General features: G+C 37.0%; 1 protein-coding gene across 3 annotated transcripts in view; it reads right to left on the bottom strand.

Moving 5' to 3' along the window:
* Positions 1–18,436, bottom strand: part of WDPCP (WD repeat containing planar cell polarity effector) — a 375,521-nt gene that overhangs the window by 132,907 nt on the left and 224,178 nt on the right. For all 3 annotated transcript variants that reach the window (XM_072635424.1, XM_072635425.1, XM_072635427.1), the window contains exon 14: positions 219–282. In XM_072635424.1, the coding sequence (XP_072491525.1) occupies positions 219–282 (64 nt within the window). The remainder of the gene's footprint in view (positions 1–218; positions 283–18,436) is intronic.

Raw genomic sequence — 18,436 nt, 5'->3', positions numbered from 1 at the left:
TCTGGTCATGGTAAGAAAAATGTCAACAAGTCAAAAGATAACTAGATAGCTATTGACCAGTTTCATGATGGCAAACCTACGAGCCAAGAAGAATAATGCTTTTCCCACCATGTGTCTGAGGCTGCAAATGACACTAATCCGTTTTAATGGCCACAAAAGCTGACAACTAACTCAGCCTGGGAGTTGAAGACATACAATCGTCCCTAGCAATGACTCACCATAAACAGGTCCCGAGCCCCAATATCAACAGCTAGGAGAAAGGCCTTTTCAAATCTCTGGTACCTAGAAGAAAAAGGAAACTATTAGGTTAGTAGCTAAGACAGCATCACACAAGAAACAAAGCTACTCAGATTTGTCTTTTGAGTTAATATTCTATGGGTTCGTTTTGGTTTTTTTTTTTTTTGGTTCTTCAACTATTTGAAAAATTCTGTTTTCAAATATAATGGTGTCTTCTCCAGGTTCTGTGTAAATCCTCCTATGTCTGAAATTTTAGAGACTTAACCTGAGGAAGTTCTCAAGAAAAACTTTCAAGTGGTACATGTAGGACATCTAAAATCTTAGTGCAGTTTTAAGCTATGAAAGCTTAAAAAAGACTATTAAAAGCTATTATCCTAAGCTACTGAGGCTTAAAACTACATTAAGACATTTAGGATACCCTGTATTTTCCAACAAGATGCTTAACAACAGAATTATAGTTAAATCACAAAATCTTTTTTTAATATGATCTGTAAAGAGTTTTTTATTTTACTATGTTTTGAAAGAGAAGATATAAGGGACTGTAAGTTAATTAACTTTCATAAGTGTTAATATGCTGTGCGCAAAATCATTATAGTCATCAAGGAGGAATGTCTTACAAACCACAAAGTATTTTTTTATAAATGTGGCCTATTATTATTAAATGAATATAATATTTATCCAATTAAGGATGAGGAGTTAACTCTTCTATTACTGTTTAAACACTAGAAAGTTGTTGTAACTAAAGATTAAAGTTTTCTAAAAGACTTGAAATAAAGTATAGTTTCTTCCTGCCTGCTCCCTTGCATAACTAAACAATGAAAACTATTTTAAAAATAATTTTTTAAAGATTTTACTTTACTTTGGGATAATATGACTGAGAACATGAAGATAACCTGGTAATTCTTACAGAGAGTTGGACAGCTCTCAAAGGAAAAGCTTGTAGTGAAAGTCCTTCCTGCACAAGCTTCCTGAACAAAAGGTCCCTTTCATATTGCCTGAGTACTGGGATTTACACAGATATAATTGGCAGTGATTCTGATTATAGAAACAAGCTAGTTAATAACTAAGAGACTCTAGATTTTCCTGGGTAGCATATAGAGGAATTTGGAGGTAAATAAAAATAATGCTGATTCCAATTTACAAAAGAAAAAAAACCAAATGAGAAAAAAATCTATTTCTTTTCAATGTATTCTTTCTGTAAACTAAATGTACTTTTAAATATTTTGTTAATGAAATAGTTTAAACAATTGTGGGAAAAGAAACAAGATGTTGACCAATATAATATTTAATATATATATATTTATATCAGCTCCTCTGACTAGGACTTTAAAAAGGGGAGAGGGGAAGCCCAAGATTATCTCTAGCAAATGAATTTGTCTTTAAAGTGGTTTTAATTGGTGGGCACTCATTTCTCCTTATCTTTGGCTACCTGCCCTGTAGGAAAGTCTATGAGGCAGAAGAGAGATATTGATTTTCAGGAGTTAGGCATGGTTTCTTATCCAATAGGTTGATTGCCACTCTTGAATCAGCACTGGTGGTTGGGTGTTCTTTGGAAATTCATTAGAATTGAATAATGGATTAGAGGAGAGGAAAAACTGAAGGCAGGGAGATGAACTAAGAAGTTACTGCAAGTCCAAACAAGAGGAACTATGGGTGGTGGCACTGGAAATGAAAAGGAGGGAAAAATGCAACACTTAGGATTGGGTTTTGGGAGGAGAAAAAAACAATTGCTGTACATTGTACTGATTAATTTTGTATCTCACAGTGAGGTTCCTATATACAGATTAATTTACATCAAAAATTTCAAATGCACTAATACTATATATGTCAGGACCAGAGAATTACTTTCTGCCACTAACTCATAGATGACCCATTCCTGGATTCACATGTAACTGTCCTTCTGACTCTTGAGATCATCTAGCATGGATTTTCCTAGTCCTCCTTTTTCCCTGCCCCCAAACATTGAGAATATACCAAGAATGTAGTAATGTTGTGTGTGTGTGTTTTAAAGAGTATCCTCTTTCTCTTGGTTTATTCACATCCTCCTCACATTCACATGTAGATTTCAGAACCTGCCTCCCGTTTTCTTGTAATTCTATAGGAAATAGGTGGTCATTCATTTACTGATGCTTCTTCCTGTTCTCTATGCCAACTCCCTGCCCCACCCCCTGCTACTGCCTAGTTTTTCTAATCATGCTCTGCCATTAACATATGAAGTCTTCTATCTCTTCAACTTTAACTTCAATAAACATATACGGAGTTCCTACTATGGATTCTAAACAATATACTGGGCAATGGTCAGCTAATTCCATTCAATATTTAGAAATACCTACCTACTATGCTCAAGGTACCACGACAGCACTGGGATACCAAGCCCAAAGCAAAATAGTCTCTGGCCTCAAGGAGCCTGAGTTGGACTGGTGGATACCCAAAATAAACCAACAAGTAAATACGAGGTAATTTGAGGAGCCAGAGCACTAACAATTAGGGAAATGGGTCAGAAAAGGCTTAGCAGGAGGTGGTGACACCTGAGATAAGCTTTGAAGGAAGATAAGGATTCCTAAGATCTTGAATATCACTTATAAATATTTTCCCTTCCTCCCTCTAATATTTTTTAACCTTTCTGTCTTAGCAGGTTAAAGAATTTCCCCCTAATTTATACTTCTCTCAGAAGTATTTGAATAAACTTGGTGTGAAATAACAAAAATTGATCGTTTTTTTTATACATTTTGCTGTTTGCAAAGTTCTTTAAGATGTGTCTAATTCTTCCCAATAAAGTAGGAAGGGAGCAGGAGTGATTTTTTTTTTTTTTTTTGCTCTTCGCAAATAAAGAAACTTAAAACAGGGAGCAAGAAGGATTTATGTGCCTGAGGACTACCATAGTTCAATGGACAATGAGAAATTGAAACCACAAGACTTCCTACTTTTGTTCCAAAGACCTTGTCCTAACCTATTCTATCCTTCTCTATTCAACATCTTGTGTTCTAAGCTTCTAAGGTACAGTCTAACACACCTTATCTTTATCAAGGTAGGAAGAGGAGCTAGAAGAATGCCAGAGTTAGGCAGAGGGAAGTTGTGGGAGAATATATTGCAGTTCAATTATGGGTAATATTTGTATATTAATAGTTTGCTAAAACAGGGATTTGAAAAAAATAATTTGTATGATCCTCAATAAGGCTTGTTAAATTTTTTTTTATGCATCATCTGAGGACATCATCTGGGATGGGTAGGCAGAGATGGGCACAATTTGCATCACTGGAGGTATGTCCAGTCCATGATATCACAGATCCATTTGAGCACTAAAAATTTTCAAATCAGTAAATCTGCCTAATGTTAGACAATTTGCTTTCTTTGGGGGCAAACCCAAAGTATTCTTTTTGGCATTTTTTTTGCAGGCAACACATTCATTCATAAATCATGAACTCTCAGATCTGAACATACTTAATATATACTTAAACAGGAACTCAGGGTTGGAAGGGACATCAGTAATGATCTACTCTAGGAGTTCTTGACCTTAAGGTCACAGACACCTGAAGGGTCCATGGGTGGATTTCAGGGGGACAATGATAGAAACTTTGATGGGAAAAATTACATCTATATTTTCACTAACCTCTAACTGAAATTTAGCATTTCCTTCAATTATTTTAAAATATTATTCTGAGAAGGGGTCCATAGATATCACCAGACTACTAAAGGAGTCCATGCCACAAAAAAGTTCAAAAACCACTGATTGGTCCAATCTATAAATGCTTACTTCACTTTACTATGCTTCACAGATACTGTGTTTTTTTAATAAATTGAAGGCTTGCTTGGCAACCCTGCACTGAGCAAGTCAATTGGCACCATTTTCTCAATGTGTTCACATTGTGTCTTTGTGTGACATTGTGGTAATTCTCACAATATTTCAAACTTTTAAAATTATTATTATATCTGCTGTAGTGCTTTATGATTAGCAGTCTTTGATGTAACGACTGCAATTGTTTTGGGGCACCACAAACCATATCCATATAAGATGGCAAACCTACTCAATAAATGTCGGGCATGTTCTGACTGCTCCTCCAACTGACTGCTCCCTACCTCTCTCCCGCTCCTCAGGCCTCCCTATTCTGTGCAATACAAAAATACTGAAATTAGTCTAACTAATAACCCACAATGGCCTCTAAATGTTCAAGTGAAAGGAAGAATCAATCAATCAATGGATCCAATTTTTGTTGTCTTATTTTAAGAGATTGCCATAGCCACTCCAACCTTCAGCAACAACTACCCCGATCAGTCAGCAGCTATGCAGTTGAAGCAAGACCCTCCACCAGAAAAAAAGATTATGACTTGCTGAAAGCTCAGATGATAGAATTTTTTTTTATCAAGAAAGTATTTTTTAATTAAGGTATGTACAGTATTTTTTTAACATAATGCTATTGCACACTTCACAGACTGTGGTATAGTGTAAATTTAACTTTTATGTGCACTGGGAAAGTAAAAAATTCATTTGACTTGCTTTATGGCTGTGGTCTGGAACTGAACCCACAATATCTCCAAGGTATGCCTGTAGTCCATAAAATCCTTTTATGATATAGCTGCCAAGCGCTCATCCAGATTTTACTTGAAGACCTCCAAGGCGGGGAGAACCCACTCCCCCTTATGGCAATCTAATCCCATTTTGAATAGATTTAATTGTTAGGAACTTTTTCCTAATACCAAGCCTAAATTTGCCTCTTTCCCATTTCTAGCCATCTTTTCTAGGCCAGTCTTTTGGGGCCAAACATCACAAATCTAATATTTCTTCCACATCACTGCTTTTCAAGTACTTAAAGACAGCTGTAATGCTTCCTCCTAAGTCTTTTCTTCTCTTGGTTAAACATGCTCAGTCTCTTCAACCAATCCATAGATGATATAGAATAAAGGCCCTTCACCATGTGGGTGGAATTCCTCTGGACATTCTTTTTTTTTAAATGATGTTCCTAACTTGGGGTAACTGGACCTGCAAATAGCCTGAACAGGGCAGAATGTATAACTGAACTATCAGCTTCTTATTCTAGGAAGTTAATTATTAAATGAATTACACTTCATTTTATTAGATTGAGCCCAGAGTTTTGGCCTTTTAAAATCTGTTTGGATTCTGACTCTGATTGGAGGGCAGAACAAAGGACTCTTCCCAAAGCCTCTACTTAGGGAGGGCTTCCAGACTAGTCATCCCTTCATTTCCTATAGAGCTGTATGCCTCTGGCCCCATCATGGCCCTACACTGAGTCCCTTTACTCTCCCTTCTCCACTTTTCAGCTTCTTTTTTGTGTGTCTCTCCCCATTAGATTGTAAGCTCCTTAAGAGTAGGGTCTATCTTTCTTTTTCCTATTTAGCTTAGCTTATCACGGTACCTGGAACATAGTGGGAGCTTCATAAATGTTTACTGACTGACTGCAAATAGCAAGAAGATAATAATAGCTTACATTTATACAGCACTTTAAGGTCTACAAAATTCTTTCCCTACCATAATCCTGTGATGGAAGTAGTACAAGTATTATCATCTCCATTTTACAGATGAGGAAACTGAGGCCGTGAGAGGTTAAATGAGTGATGCAAGGCACATAGTTCCTGATTCCAAGTTCAGAACTTCTTCTACTAGACCATGTTGTCTCTACACCATCAATAAATCATCATTAGGCAGCTCTAATTCTTAGGAAGGAGTAAGTAGGAGGCACAGTGGATAAAGTGCTGGACCCTTGAGTCTAGAAGACTCAAGTTCAAATCTGGCCTCAGACACTTACTAGTTATGAGATCCTGGGCAAGTAACTTAACCCTGTTTGCCTCAGTTTCCACATATGTTAAACAAACAGGAGAAGGAAATAGTAAACCATTCCAGTACTTTGCCAATAAAACCCCCAAAGGGGTCCCAAAGAGCCAGAGACAACTGAAAACAACTAAACAGCACAATTCTTAGGGAGGCTTTCCTCATCTAGAGTAGAAACCTGCCTCTCCAAAGCTTCTACTTGTTCCTTCAGGTCTTCTCTCCAGAGCCAGGCAGAACAAATTGAATACTATATGCAAGTCAATATTTCTCGAGGACCTACTAAGAGTATCCTTTAGTTGACTGACAATATAGATCAATTAAAGACTTTTAAGCAGGAGAATGACACAATCAGATCAGAGCTGTGCTTTAAAGGGATTCATTTGGATTGAAAACTGGATTTGGAAATAGGGTGAAACTGAAGGCAGAGAAATAAATTAGGAAATCATTACAAGATTCCAAGCAAGAGGTAGCATGGGCCTGAGTTAGGGTGATGACCATGGGAACAATTCAAAAGGCAAAATTAATTGTATATACCTGGAAAAAGGTGGGGGTTGGTGTGGGAAGGGAACAGAAACATTCAAAGAGGACTCCAAGATTTCATGACTGGAAGAATGGGGATAGCATAGAGAAAAATAGGGACTCTGGGAAGAAGGGTTAGTTTGGGAAGGGAAAATAGGAATTTTAGTTCTGAATGTATTGAATTTGAAGGGACAGCAGGCCAGTTAATTGTATATGTTTTTAGTAGACACATTTACTGCAATATACCCAATGAGAATATTAAGAAATGTGTAACACATACACTAAATGGTACTTCAGTGGATTAAAAAAAAAATACACTGCCCAAAGCTTCAAACTCTTGAGCATGAATTTATGCATGGCTGGATAACAAGGCACAAAAACAGGCTTATATTGCCAATGACAACTACAAACAACCCCAAACACGTTTTTCATTTTTTGAAAGGTAACATGAGACATTTTTGAGAACCAAATCTTTAAGGACAATGCAGCAACAAAGCCAAACAGTTGCTTAGTATGTCACTGTATCATAATCAGGATTAAGAGGTCACATGATGCATGATGGAAGATGCTGTTTTGATGTAATGAACATGCAGATTTATTAATGGAAGTTTAAGAAGCTGAATATCCTGAGTTTTATGTTAAGATATCATTACAGTTAAAATGTCATGTGTAAAATAACATTAGTAGGGTTTCCATTCCCCACCCCCAAATGACAGTACTCAAAAAAGAGTTGAGGGCAGCTAGTTGGCCCAGTGGATAAAGCACTACATCTGGAGTCAGGAAGACCTGAATTCAAATCTGGCTTCAGACACTTATTATCCCTGAGGCCCTGGACAAGTCTTAATCCACTAGAGAGTGGCAAAACACTCCAGTATCCTTGCCAAGAAAACCCTATGGACATGAGGGTCCAAGGGGTCATGAGATGAACATGACTGAAAGACTAAATAATACCACAACAACAAAGTTAAAATTATTTGACAAATTCATTTATTTTGGTTACTTTGATGGGACCCTCATCCCATGGATGCCAGTTCTCTCTATTTTTCCTTGTCCTGTCTGATTCTTGACCAAACTTAGATGTTTCAATAGTTTGGTTTTGTGCATCCATACTCCCTCCAATGGTTTTGGTTAAGAAATAAGAAACTCCTTCTTTAATCTCATACAAGTGTGATGTTATGTTGAATTCTGAGTAGACCAAGTTGGATAGAGCTGGTCCCTGTCTTTTAAGAGTTTACATTCTGAAGTGTACCACAGCATGGATAACTAGTTGATAAGACAATTTTCTGAAGAAAACAGTGTGAAATATGATCAAAGACACAAGTAAAAATGTTAGCATTGGCAGGGAGAGAGCCACTTCATCCTCTGAAATTGGAGAGAAGAAGAAGAGTGTGAAAATGGAGGAAGGGTTTGCAGTGTGAAGTTGGAGAAATGAGAGATGACGCATGGCAAAATAAACTGGCAAGACAAGTTGAGTACATCAATGGGGGTACAAAGAGAAAGAAGAAAGTTTGGAACAGGCACTGTCAGAAGCATGAAAAAGACTTAGTCAACGATTGATATCCAAATTATGATCATCTCTGTAGGCAGATGAGGTGAAGTGGAGATGTAGGTCATGGAAGCTAAGGCCAGGGCACTGAAAGGGAAATCAGTGTGAATTTTGAAATGACTAAGAACAAAGACAGGGTTTAGAATGGAAAGGAAGACTATGACTATAGTAAGTATAAAAATTCTTGAGAAACAAGGAACACCTAGCTAAAGGTCCTTAATATCTACAACAAGGATATGGATATAGCGATAAAGTACAGATAAGGAAAACTTTAAGGAAAAGAAACCACTAAATGATAAGTAGAAGAAAGGTCTGAAAATGGCAGTGAAGGGCAAAAAATGAATATGTTGACTCCTGCTGGTCCACTGAAGTAGGGGAGAATGAGAGGAGTAGTCAACATTAAAGAAGTTTGCAAGGCATGAGGTTCCCTCATCTGTAAAATAACAAGGTTGGTAAAGATGACTTCTAAAGTCTCCAAGTTCTGCCAATCTATAAATTGAAAGGGAAAGTGGTATAGCAAAAAGAATCCAGAGACCTGAGTTAGAAGCTCCAATTATTTAATTCACTCATTTTCTCAGAAATTCAATTTCTTTATAAACAAAATAGAAATAGTCAATAGACATTTATTAAGTGTCCAAAATGTTGTTGTTGTGTTCATCCTTTGTTGCTGAAGAAGACCATACCATCTGAGAAATGATGACATGACTTGCACTTGACTTTGTTTTGAGTGAGGGAGGGCTGGGTAGGTCACCAGCCTCAGTTCTCCTCCAGAGCCATCTGAATCCAGTGACCAGATATTCATCAGGATGACTGGAGATGACCCAGGATGAGGCAACTGGGGTTAAGTGACTTGCCCAAGGTCACACATATAGTGAGTGTCAGGTGAGATTTGAACTCAGGTCCTCCTAACTCCTGCACTGGTGCTCTATCCACTGCTCCACCTAGCTGCCCCTAAACCCCAAGTTAACTGGGCATCCTCTGGCCATACAAATTTACCTTCCTTTGGATAGGAGAAGGAAGGGGAGGGGGAGATAGGAGAGGAAGAGCTGAGTTACCCAGCTAGCTGGGTCCCCATTCAGGCAGCTGGGTCTACTCACAGGTTGTTGCGTTCATCTTTCATTGCCAAAGAAGATCATGCCATGTACTAGGCATTGGGGTTACAAATGCAAAGAATGAAATAAACGCTATTGTCAAGGTGCTAACATTATATAATACCTATGATAATGATCCCACAGGGTTGCTACGAAGAACAATGCAATAACACATAAAAAGAATTTAGTAAACTTTACAGTACTACAGAAATGTCACCTATTATTAAGAATACATGACTAAATTTGCTATGATGAAATTTACACTGACATTTTCATTGCAAAGAGAAATCTCAAGAAGCTTCCCTTTTATTTTTTGTGTTTAATCTTAAATCCTAAATAAAAATATTGCTTTTGAAGTTTTAAAGTCATCTGGAATGCTTTAAATGAATTACCATTTTGTGGGTTAAAAAAAGCACAATTGAGGTGGAAAAGGGGTGAGGTTTGGGGGTGTTCAGTAAAATAAAATTATGTTTAATTTGTATACTTAACCTGGTACTCCTGCCCTAGTGTCCTAGGGTACACATGTCCATGCTAACATGAGAACAGCAGAATCATGTTCTACCACACACAGGTAAGGTCACATTCAGAAAACATTCTATTTTTTGAAAGAAAGGTAATCTTCTGTTAGGGTTTGTTTTTCACATGATGACTACATTGCAAACATACACGTAATACAAGGAAGACACTTTGAGATTTTCAAAGCTTTCTCTGTAATCTGAGGTGGTACAAACAACTTTTTTTCTCCTACTGGTCGTGACCATCCCAAGCAAGTCTCTTTTTTTGAGCATTTGAGAGGTCTCTATCCATTTTCTGTAAATCCCACTTCTATTTAAAGCATGGTGGAAGATGCACTTGGGCAGAGGGTCACATTTTAACTGCAAAGGAGGGTAGCGTCTGAACCTTCTCTCTTTTGGCTTTAAATTTGATTCCTGTGGCGTGTAAAGACTTGAATGGTACTCCAATATTCTAGAAGCTGGCAGAGAGTTTGGGGGGAGGGACAGGGTAGGTGATAGCATGGCAAAAACACTTGAAAAAAGGAAAGGCACTACAGTGAACTTGAGGTTTTATTATGTAACTAGGTTACATAATAAAATAACATTTTGAACTATGAATTCAAATGACTGTTCCTACAGAAGACTACCTTCATTAAATTTTTTAAAATTATTAGGCTATAAGTTTTCAGATATTGACATATCTGAATATTTAACTACATAATCATTCACATATGGATATGTGAAGATATAAATGTGAATACATTTATATGGATAAGGCAACAAAAATTTAGGACAAGGTGAGAATGATCCTACATAAATTTCAGGCTTGCAGATTTTTCTAATATCAACTAGAAAGCCACTAAATAACTTTTATGTGAACATTAAGACTTAAGAGAGCTTACCATCTTTCCCCTCAGTATATGGTTATACCTTAGTGGAAAGAACTAGACATCAGGAGACATGGATTTTACCACTGATTTTCTATGTGATCACTTCTCTTTGCCTCCCTTTCTTATCTACAAAATGAGATTAATAATACCTTCCTCTACTAAACTCATAGGATTAGTAAAAAAAAAAAAAATAAACACTATGGAAACAAATGCAAAACATTAGGCTCTTTCGACAAAATGTGCTTCAAAAACACAAGGTGAAAGTATTTTCATTGTTTGCTGATGTTACCTTTGTAAGTACTGTAACTCAACAGCTCAGCCACATAAGAACTGAGCAGATGTTTAATTATATTTTGAGATGAATAAATTTGGAGAATCATAGAAAGTTGCACATGAAAAGACAGCAGCTGGAGGTCTGAGTATGGTTCAGTGTCCTTGATTTAATCTGGGTTCAAAAGCAAAGAGAAGAGCCCAGAGCCAGTATCTCCCACAGTGAAAAGACGATTGCTGAACATATGACCCCTGAACAACAGACTTCCCTCGCTGGCTTCCAACAAGGTGGTTGGTGATACCAAAAAAAATGCTACTGAGTTTGATTGCTCTAGTTTATTGTGTTGTTCAAATCATATTTCTAACAATAAGAAGCTCCTGTTACTAATTGCATCTTTCTATGTATGTCTGTACCTATGAAAGGTTTTCATTTTAATGAGTAATTTTAAAGAATAAAATCTGTAATCTATTTTGGTAGGTACCTTTACACTAATATGACCTCAAAAATCAATTCTATTTTTCCATAGTTTTAAAAAATTGCACATTACATTTTATATCATTTTTTTTGATTGAATTTCAGACTGACAAATTTCTAAAAAGTATTTATATTTTTCTTTTTGAGAATCAAACCTTTACTGACAAGACAGGTTAAATTTAATAAGATGAATATACTGAGTTTCATGTTAAAATGTCTGTAAAATAACATTAGTGGGTTTCTTCCCAGTTAGTATTTTGAAAAAAAAGCAAAATTATCACTGTATTTCCCATATTCCCTTATTTTGGCTACTTTATTGGATCCCTAAACCCAATGGTGCAGGTATCTCTACTCTTCCCTGATTCTTGACCACACTTTGATGCTTTAAATAGCTGGAGCTGTGAATTGATCCCTGTGGATACTCTCTCCAGTGCTACAGGTCACCATTCATGCCAACTTATCCCATGTTATTATGTGTCTATATTTTCTGATATATCTTCTACAGAGGTTGCACCAAATGTCCTTGGAGGCCTTCCTCTAGATCTCTTGCATATGGATATCAATTGAGATGTTCATTTATTCTTGTCTTTTCAATTATTTCAAGTGCTGGCAAGTGCTTCTCCAAATGAGTGATTATGTGGTAATCCACACTAGGGAGGGGAGAAGGAGATCCATGAACATCTATGTCCAAAGAAAATTTATTAAAAGATATTTTGGGGGGCCTAGAGTCAAAAAGACCTGAGTTCAAATTTGACATCAGACCCTTACTAGCTGTGTGACCCTGGGTAAGTCATTTAATCTCTGTTTGTCTCAGTTTTCTCATCTATAAAAAAGGCGATCCCCTTCTCATCTATAAAATAGAGATAACAACTACTACCTACTATTGCCTAGCTTTGTTGTGAAGATCAAATAAGATAACTGTTAAGTAATTAGCACAGTGCCTGGCACATAGTAAGTGCTATATAAATATTTGCTATTATTATTATAACTATTGTTAATTATTAAATTTCCTCATATGTAGAATGGGGATAATAATAGCACCTACCTATTGTGAAGATCAAATGAGTTAATAATGGGATAGCACTTAGCAACAGCACTTTGCATACAGTAAGCGCTACATAAACCTTACCTAAGTCAGCCATTTTTTACAGCTAACTAGGGATGGAAAAGCCCCATCTCTGGGGCTTCTGGTATTAGAGATGCTCCCCCTTTTTGAGGTTCCAGGATGATGGGGCAATTTGGGTGTTATCTGCTCCTGCTGTGTTCAGTTCTATCTCTGAGAATGGTATAGTAAATTTAAGATTGTACTTTCTATTATAGTTTTGTGCTACAATAATGAATGAGAGCACAAGAGTGGAATGTCCCCTAACTGACCCAAGGTTAAAAAATAAAGAGGAATATGAAGGATCTTCTCTAATGGTGCCAGGTGTAATGGGGCTCCTTGGGTCTATAAAGCTACTTAATCTATGATATTATTTTTCATCAAAGAGGGAACAACATTCTCAGCTGGTTTTAGGGGTTAAAGCAAAAAGCAACAGACAATTACAATTTATGGGATATATACTAATGATCAAATAAGTGCCAGGAGAATGGCCTAGGGTTATTCTCTCAAATGAGGAATCAAAGGACTCACAGAGGTAATACTCTCCCCTTTTAGGATGTGGAATGCTTACTCAGATTCCATAGGTAAGAGGAATAAACATAACATCCACAAAGACCTTACTTACTAATACAGCTACGTACAAATGTGTATATGAATGTATATACATTAGATCAAGCAACATTAACTCATATGCATTCCTCAGTGAAAGGAAGAATGAAATTACAGTAATTAGTACAGTGTGTGGCACATAGTAGGTGGTTACCTAAAGGTTCACTGACTGACTAAGTGCTTACTGATTTGCACTTAAGAAATTCCAGGGAGTAAAACTGCATCCTTTTATGTATGTAGAATAAGGAAAGGGCATAGAATTACAATGACCAGGAATTATGGAAGTCCTTACAGAAGTTAAACTTTTTCTGTGGACTATACAGTGGTCATCTCTAAGCTGGCTATGAGGGCAGATCATCTCTCTCATGATCTTAATACCTCCATCCTCAGCAAATGTTTGCTGGCAATATGCCACAGCCTATTCATGCTCCCCAGGAGCCTCTCCATGGCCTCTGGGCACCTAAAACTTCACATCTTTGGAAACGATAATATTCCACAACTTTCAACCACAAGGCATCACTAGATGCTAAGAAGATAGGCTGTTGTCTTAGTTTGGAGAAGTTTAGGTTCATTAAAAATATGGCATAATGTTCAAAGATAATTCAAACCTATTCCTCTCATGTTAATTTTGGGCCTACCTCATTACTTACCCACAGTGCCTGTACAATCCATCAAAAAGCATGTATTAAGCATCTACTATGTGAGAGGCTTTGTGCCAGGTGCTGGGGATACAAAGGCAAAAACAAAACCATCCCTGCATCTTTTTTTTTTCTAGTCATGCATGCCACTTTCCAAGCTGGATCACTTGCGATTCTGAATTGATTAAATGGTTACTCATGAGCTAGAATGATAGAACATCACTAGGAAAAGATTCGTGTTAAAATATGATCTTCTACAGCAGCAAGGAGTTGGAAGTCATTTTTAAAAAGCTTCATAGTTTTGCAAATGTAATAGAGCCTAACTTCTTCCTCTTCCTCTGATTAATATAAGGGTATAGGTCATTGTTCATCACTAGTGTATGTGTAAGATACATATACATACACACATACCCCAATGGACTAAATGTCCATCTAATTATGTGTTTTACTTCAATTTATTATTTTTTCACTATGATGCCAGTATCCTTTGAAGGACTATGGATTTCATCAAGGAGGCTTTATAGTTTTGGGGGACTGGATATAATTCATTTGTGTAAGATCTGAATAGGGGTATTTAGAGAACCTCATCAGCCACAGAGAAGCCTTCTGTTTGAACTCTGTACACGCCACCTTCTACTGATGAAAACCTTCATATTCATTCATGCAATGAAACATTTAGTAATAAGTTACAAATGCGTAAGGGCACCATGCTAAGAGCTAGAGATAGAAAGAAAAAGTAAAACAGTTCCTCCTCTCAAGGAGTTTCCATTCTACTGGGAGATACAACATATACTTAGCTAAGTCAATACAAAATATCTTGAAGGAGGTAAGAGTACCACAACCAGGAAATCAGGAAAGGGTTTACTTTGGAAGTAGAATCTCATCTGAGATTTGAAGGAATCTAGGAATTCTAAGAGGCAGAGAGATGGGAATAGCAATGAATGAGTTTAGGGGATATCTAGTAGGCCAATTTGGATTGGAACAAAGGAGACTACAGAAAAGAAACTTAGAAAAGCAGGTAGGAGCCAAGTGAGTATTATGGTCAGGCCTGTACTTTAAGATTATTTTGACTGCTATTTGGAAGGTGGACTGGAAAACAGAGAGACTAATTACCAGGTTATTATAGTACTGTAGGAAAGTGACCAGGCTCTGAGTTAAGATAGTGACTACAGATGTGTAAATAGGGGTATAATTGAGATAGACAGATTAGTATAGATTAGAAAAGAGAAGAGTCAAGGATGACTTTGAGGCTGAAAACATGGATCACCAGGATGCATTCAACATAATAGGTAAGTTGAGAAGAGGGCCAGACTTAGAGGGGTAGATCATGAGTTCTATGTGAGACAATGAGTTCCAGGTTCTCCTGGGACAAGCAGGTAGAGATATCTAGTATATAGCTGGTGATGTGGGTGAAGAAATGGAGGCAATGAGTTTAACTGTTTCTAGGAATTTCATTGTAAAAGGGAGAAAAGATACACACACACACACACACACACACACACACACATATAAACACACACACACATAGATAGATATGGGCAAGACGTTTTTATTCAGTTTAAGGGATGTATTTTTGCTTTTTGTGCATTTTATATGGATTCATGGAACCCTTACAATAACTGTGAGATACCCATGTAGTTCAGGGAGCATATGCATCTCTGTGTCTCTGCTGATGTTATGCCTAAAATGAATCTTCCAACAAAGCATCTATCATAGAATCTTGTGTGATTTTATTATATGTATGAGAGACATCTTGTTTTAGGAAAGCCTTTAAAGATACATTTTGTTCTACTAAGCTAAATGCTTTTAAATTTTAATTGTTTTAATTTTTTCAATTTTCCCCTTTGCTAAATTCTTTATTTTAATCGTCTTCTCCAACATGAGAAAATATTTAATTGCCATAACACTGTCTATTAACCTTACAATTTTATCATAGTGGTTTTCCCTTGGGTATCTGTACACTGCAACTAACAGCTCTTCTTTGCTCCCTAGAAAAACCTTTCCGTTTTCCTAACCTATTAACTACTTAGCTGCTTCTCAATAGTCTGCCTTTATCTTTAAACACAGGCACACTCCAGTATTCTCTTCTAAAGTACTTCAGGCTCAAAACAGATGTTAATTAAAAATGCTGATAAGAAACCAAAACACCTGTTGTTTCACCCTTAATTTGCTCAACCCTGGTCTGCTAAATCCCTGCCTTTATTTCAATCATTCTCTACAGCTTTTCTTCCATTCCAGCTGCAGTCTTCTCACACTAGTGGTCATTTAAACTTGAGAGCAAAGCTACATTTTATTGAGCAAATATATCAGTGTGTATATACACCCAAGTCAGCTCAAAGACAGGAAACCTGGTGACTTGCAGCTATGGTAAAGAATAAGCTTCTTTTTGACTGATAAACTGCAATTGTCTGGGTGTGATATTTCAACAGGGAAAATGGAGGGAATGAAACAATTTTAAAAATAGTTAAGGGAAGGAATAAACATTTATTAAGCGCCTACTATGTGGCAGGCACCATACGAGGTCATTTACAAATACTGTCTCATTTGATCTTCACAACAACCCCAAGAGATGGGTGTCATCGTTATCCTCATTACGTGACTTGTGCAGGTTCTCACAACCAGTCCAACCTGACTGAGGCCAGGTTAGAACTGAGGTCTTTTTGACTCCAGAGCCTGTGCTCTATCCACTGCATCATCTAGTTTCTCTAACCCCCCCCAACAGATAGCTCTTACTAGCTCCAGTATAACTCTTTTTAGTAGTAGAACAAAATTGGAAAAAGAGAAAGACTAGACCAGAATTCAACGTGGTCTTAATAAATTTAAGAAGTGGGTCCAATCAGAAAAGCAAAAGTCCATTAACAACAACTTCAGGAGACACTGCATCTGAATAAGAAACAAACTAATGTAAGACTGTACCTATGATAGGAAAAGGGTTAGGGATCACAGTGGATAAGCTGATCATGAGTCAGCATCACAGGACTCAAGCTACAAAAGTAAGTGGGATATCAAAGGTATAATTCGAAGTATAGGGGCAGCTAGGTGGTGCAGTGGATAGAGCATCAGTGCAGGAGTCAGGAGGACCTGAGTTCAAATCTCACCTCAGACACCTGATGCTCACTAGCTGACCTTGGGCAAGTCACTTAACCCCAATTGCCTCATCCTGGGTCATCTCCAGTCATCCTGATAAATATCTGGTCATTGGATTCAGATGGCTCTGGAGGAGAAGTAAGGCTGGTGACCTGCACAGCCCTCCCTGACCCAAAACAAAGTCAAGAACAAGTCATATCATTATTTCTCTGATGGCATGGTCTTCTTCGGCAATGAAGGACAAACATACACAATTAGAAGTATATTGAAAAGGAGACTAAGAGTTAATCTTCCATTATATTTTACTTTGGTTAGGACCTTCACTGGTAGTAATACTGGAATTCCATGTCCTTTTTTAGACTCCACAACTAAAGAAGGATTTGGAGGAAGTTCATAGGGGATGATCAGAACATTGGAAGTATGACCTATGAGTACAGTGCTCTACACTGTGAATGTAGACAGACATTTAAGGCATAAAAGGCCTTGACTCATAGCTTGTCTACAGGCTACATAACTCTTCTAAAACCTAGTCAGGAGTAGAAAAGCTGTAGCCTCAAGGTCGCAGGTTCCCCATCCCTGGCTAGGTGTTTAAGTCCTTCATTCTGAAAGGAAACTGAGATAAAGCAGAAATAGGAGTACTTTTACTGACGGCTGTAATTGTTTTCTTTGTCCTTTCTATACCATCTGACACCTACCACACACCTTTCTGAAACTTTCTTCATTTGATTTCCTGGACAAGGAAACTCTAAAGTATTCTAATGCCTCTCTTGAGGTAGATTCAGGGAAAGATTAATCATAAACAAAACAAACTCAAGCCTCAGCAGATGGAATGCGAATAAAGGTTTAAAAGGAAAGAAAGGAGGGTAAGAACTTGTTTTCCATTCTTGGCAAGGAAAAAAGAAGAGGGTCAAGGGAGCATAAGTGGATTGTATCAAGCATGAATCACTGGTGCTATGTATGTTCCTCTTTCAATACTCTCTTTTTTGTAAAGAGAGTTGGTGCAAAGACAGGAAAAAGCATAAGAGTATAAACTGGAGAGAAATACACAATTAGTGAACATTAGTATGAATGTAAAGGGTACAAACGCACCCATAAAGCTGAAAAGGATAGCAGAATGGATTAGCAAGCAGAATTCAACAATATGATGTTAATAAAAAACACATTTGTAAGATAAAAATTCATATAAAGTTAAAACTAGCAGACGAGTAAAATCTATAATGTATTAGCTGTACTCAAAATATCAAGAGTGAGCAATTATGATCTAAAACAAGGCAACAGCAAAAATAGACTTGATTAAAAGATACAAACAGGAAACTAAAATTAGGTTGAACAGTATCACAGGCAATGAATTAATATCAATAGTTAATATTATCATGTTATATATGCACCAAATGGCATAGCAAGTAAATATTTTTTTTCAAAAAGCTAAATGTGTTATGTGGAGAAAATGGATTGAAAAACCATAGTATCTGTGGAACTGAATGTGCCCTTGAAGTCCTTGATGAGGCTAGCAGCAACAACAACAACGAAATAAACAAGAAATCATATACCAGTCTATTGCCTTTGGGATAAATGAGGAAAACGCTATTCCATCAAACCATGTCTCATGCCTCTTACTAGAAGAGAAGAAACACTGTTCTATAGAGCACCAAAGTTCCTCCATTTATGGAAAAAGAAAAAGGTTTCTTTCAAT

This window comes from Notamacropus eugenii, chromosome 1 (assembly GCF_028372415.1).
Source record: "Notamacropus eugenii isolate mMacEug1 chromosome 1, mMacEug1.pri_v2, whole genome shotgun sequence".
Classification (NCBI taxonomy): Eukaryota; Metazoa; Chordata; class Mammalia; order Diprotodontia; family Macropodidae; genus Notamacropus; species Notamacropus eugenii.
The sequence above is the reverse complement of the archived record's forward strand: the minus strand, read 5'-3'. Positions and strand labels throughout refer to the sequence as shown.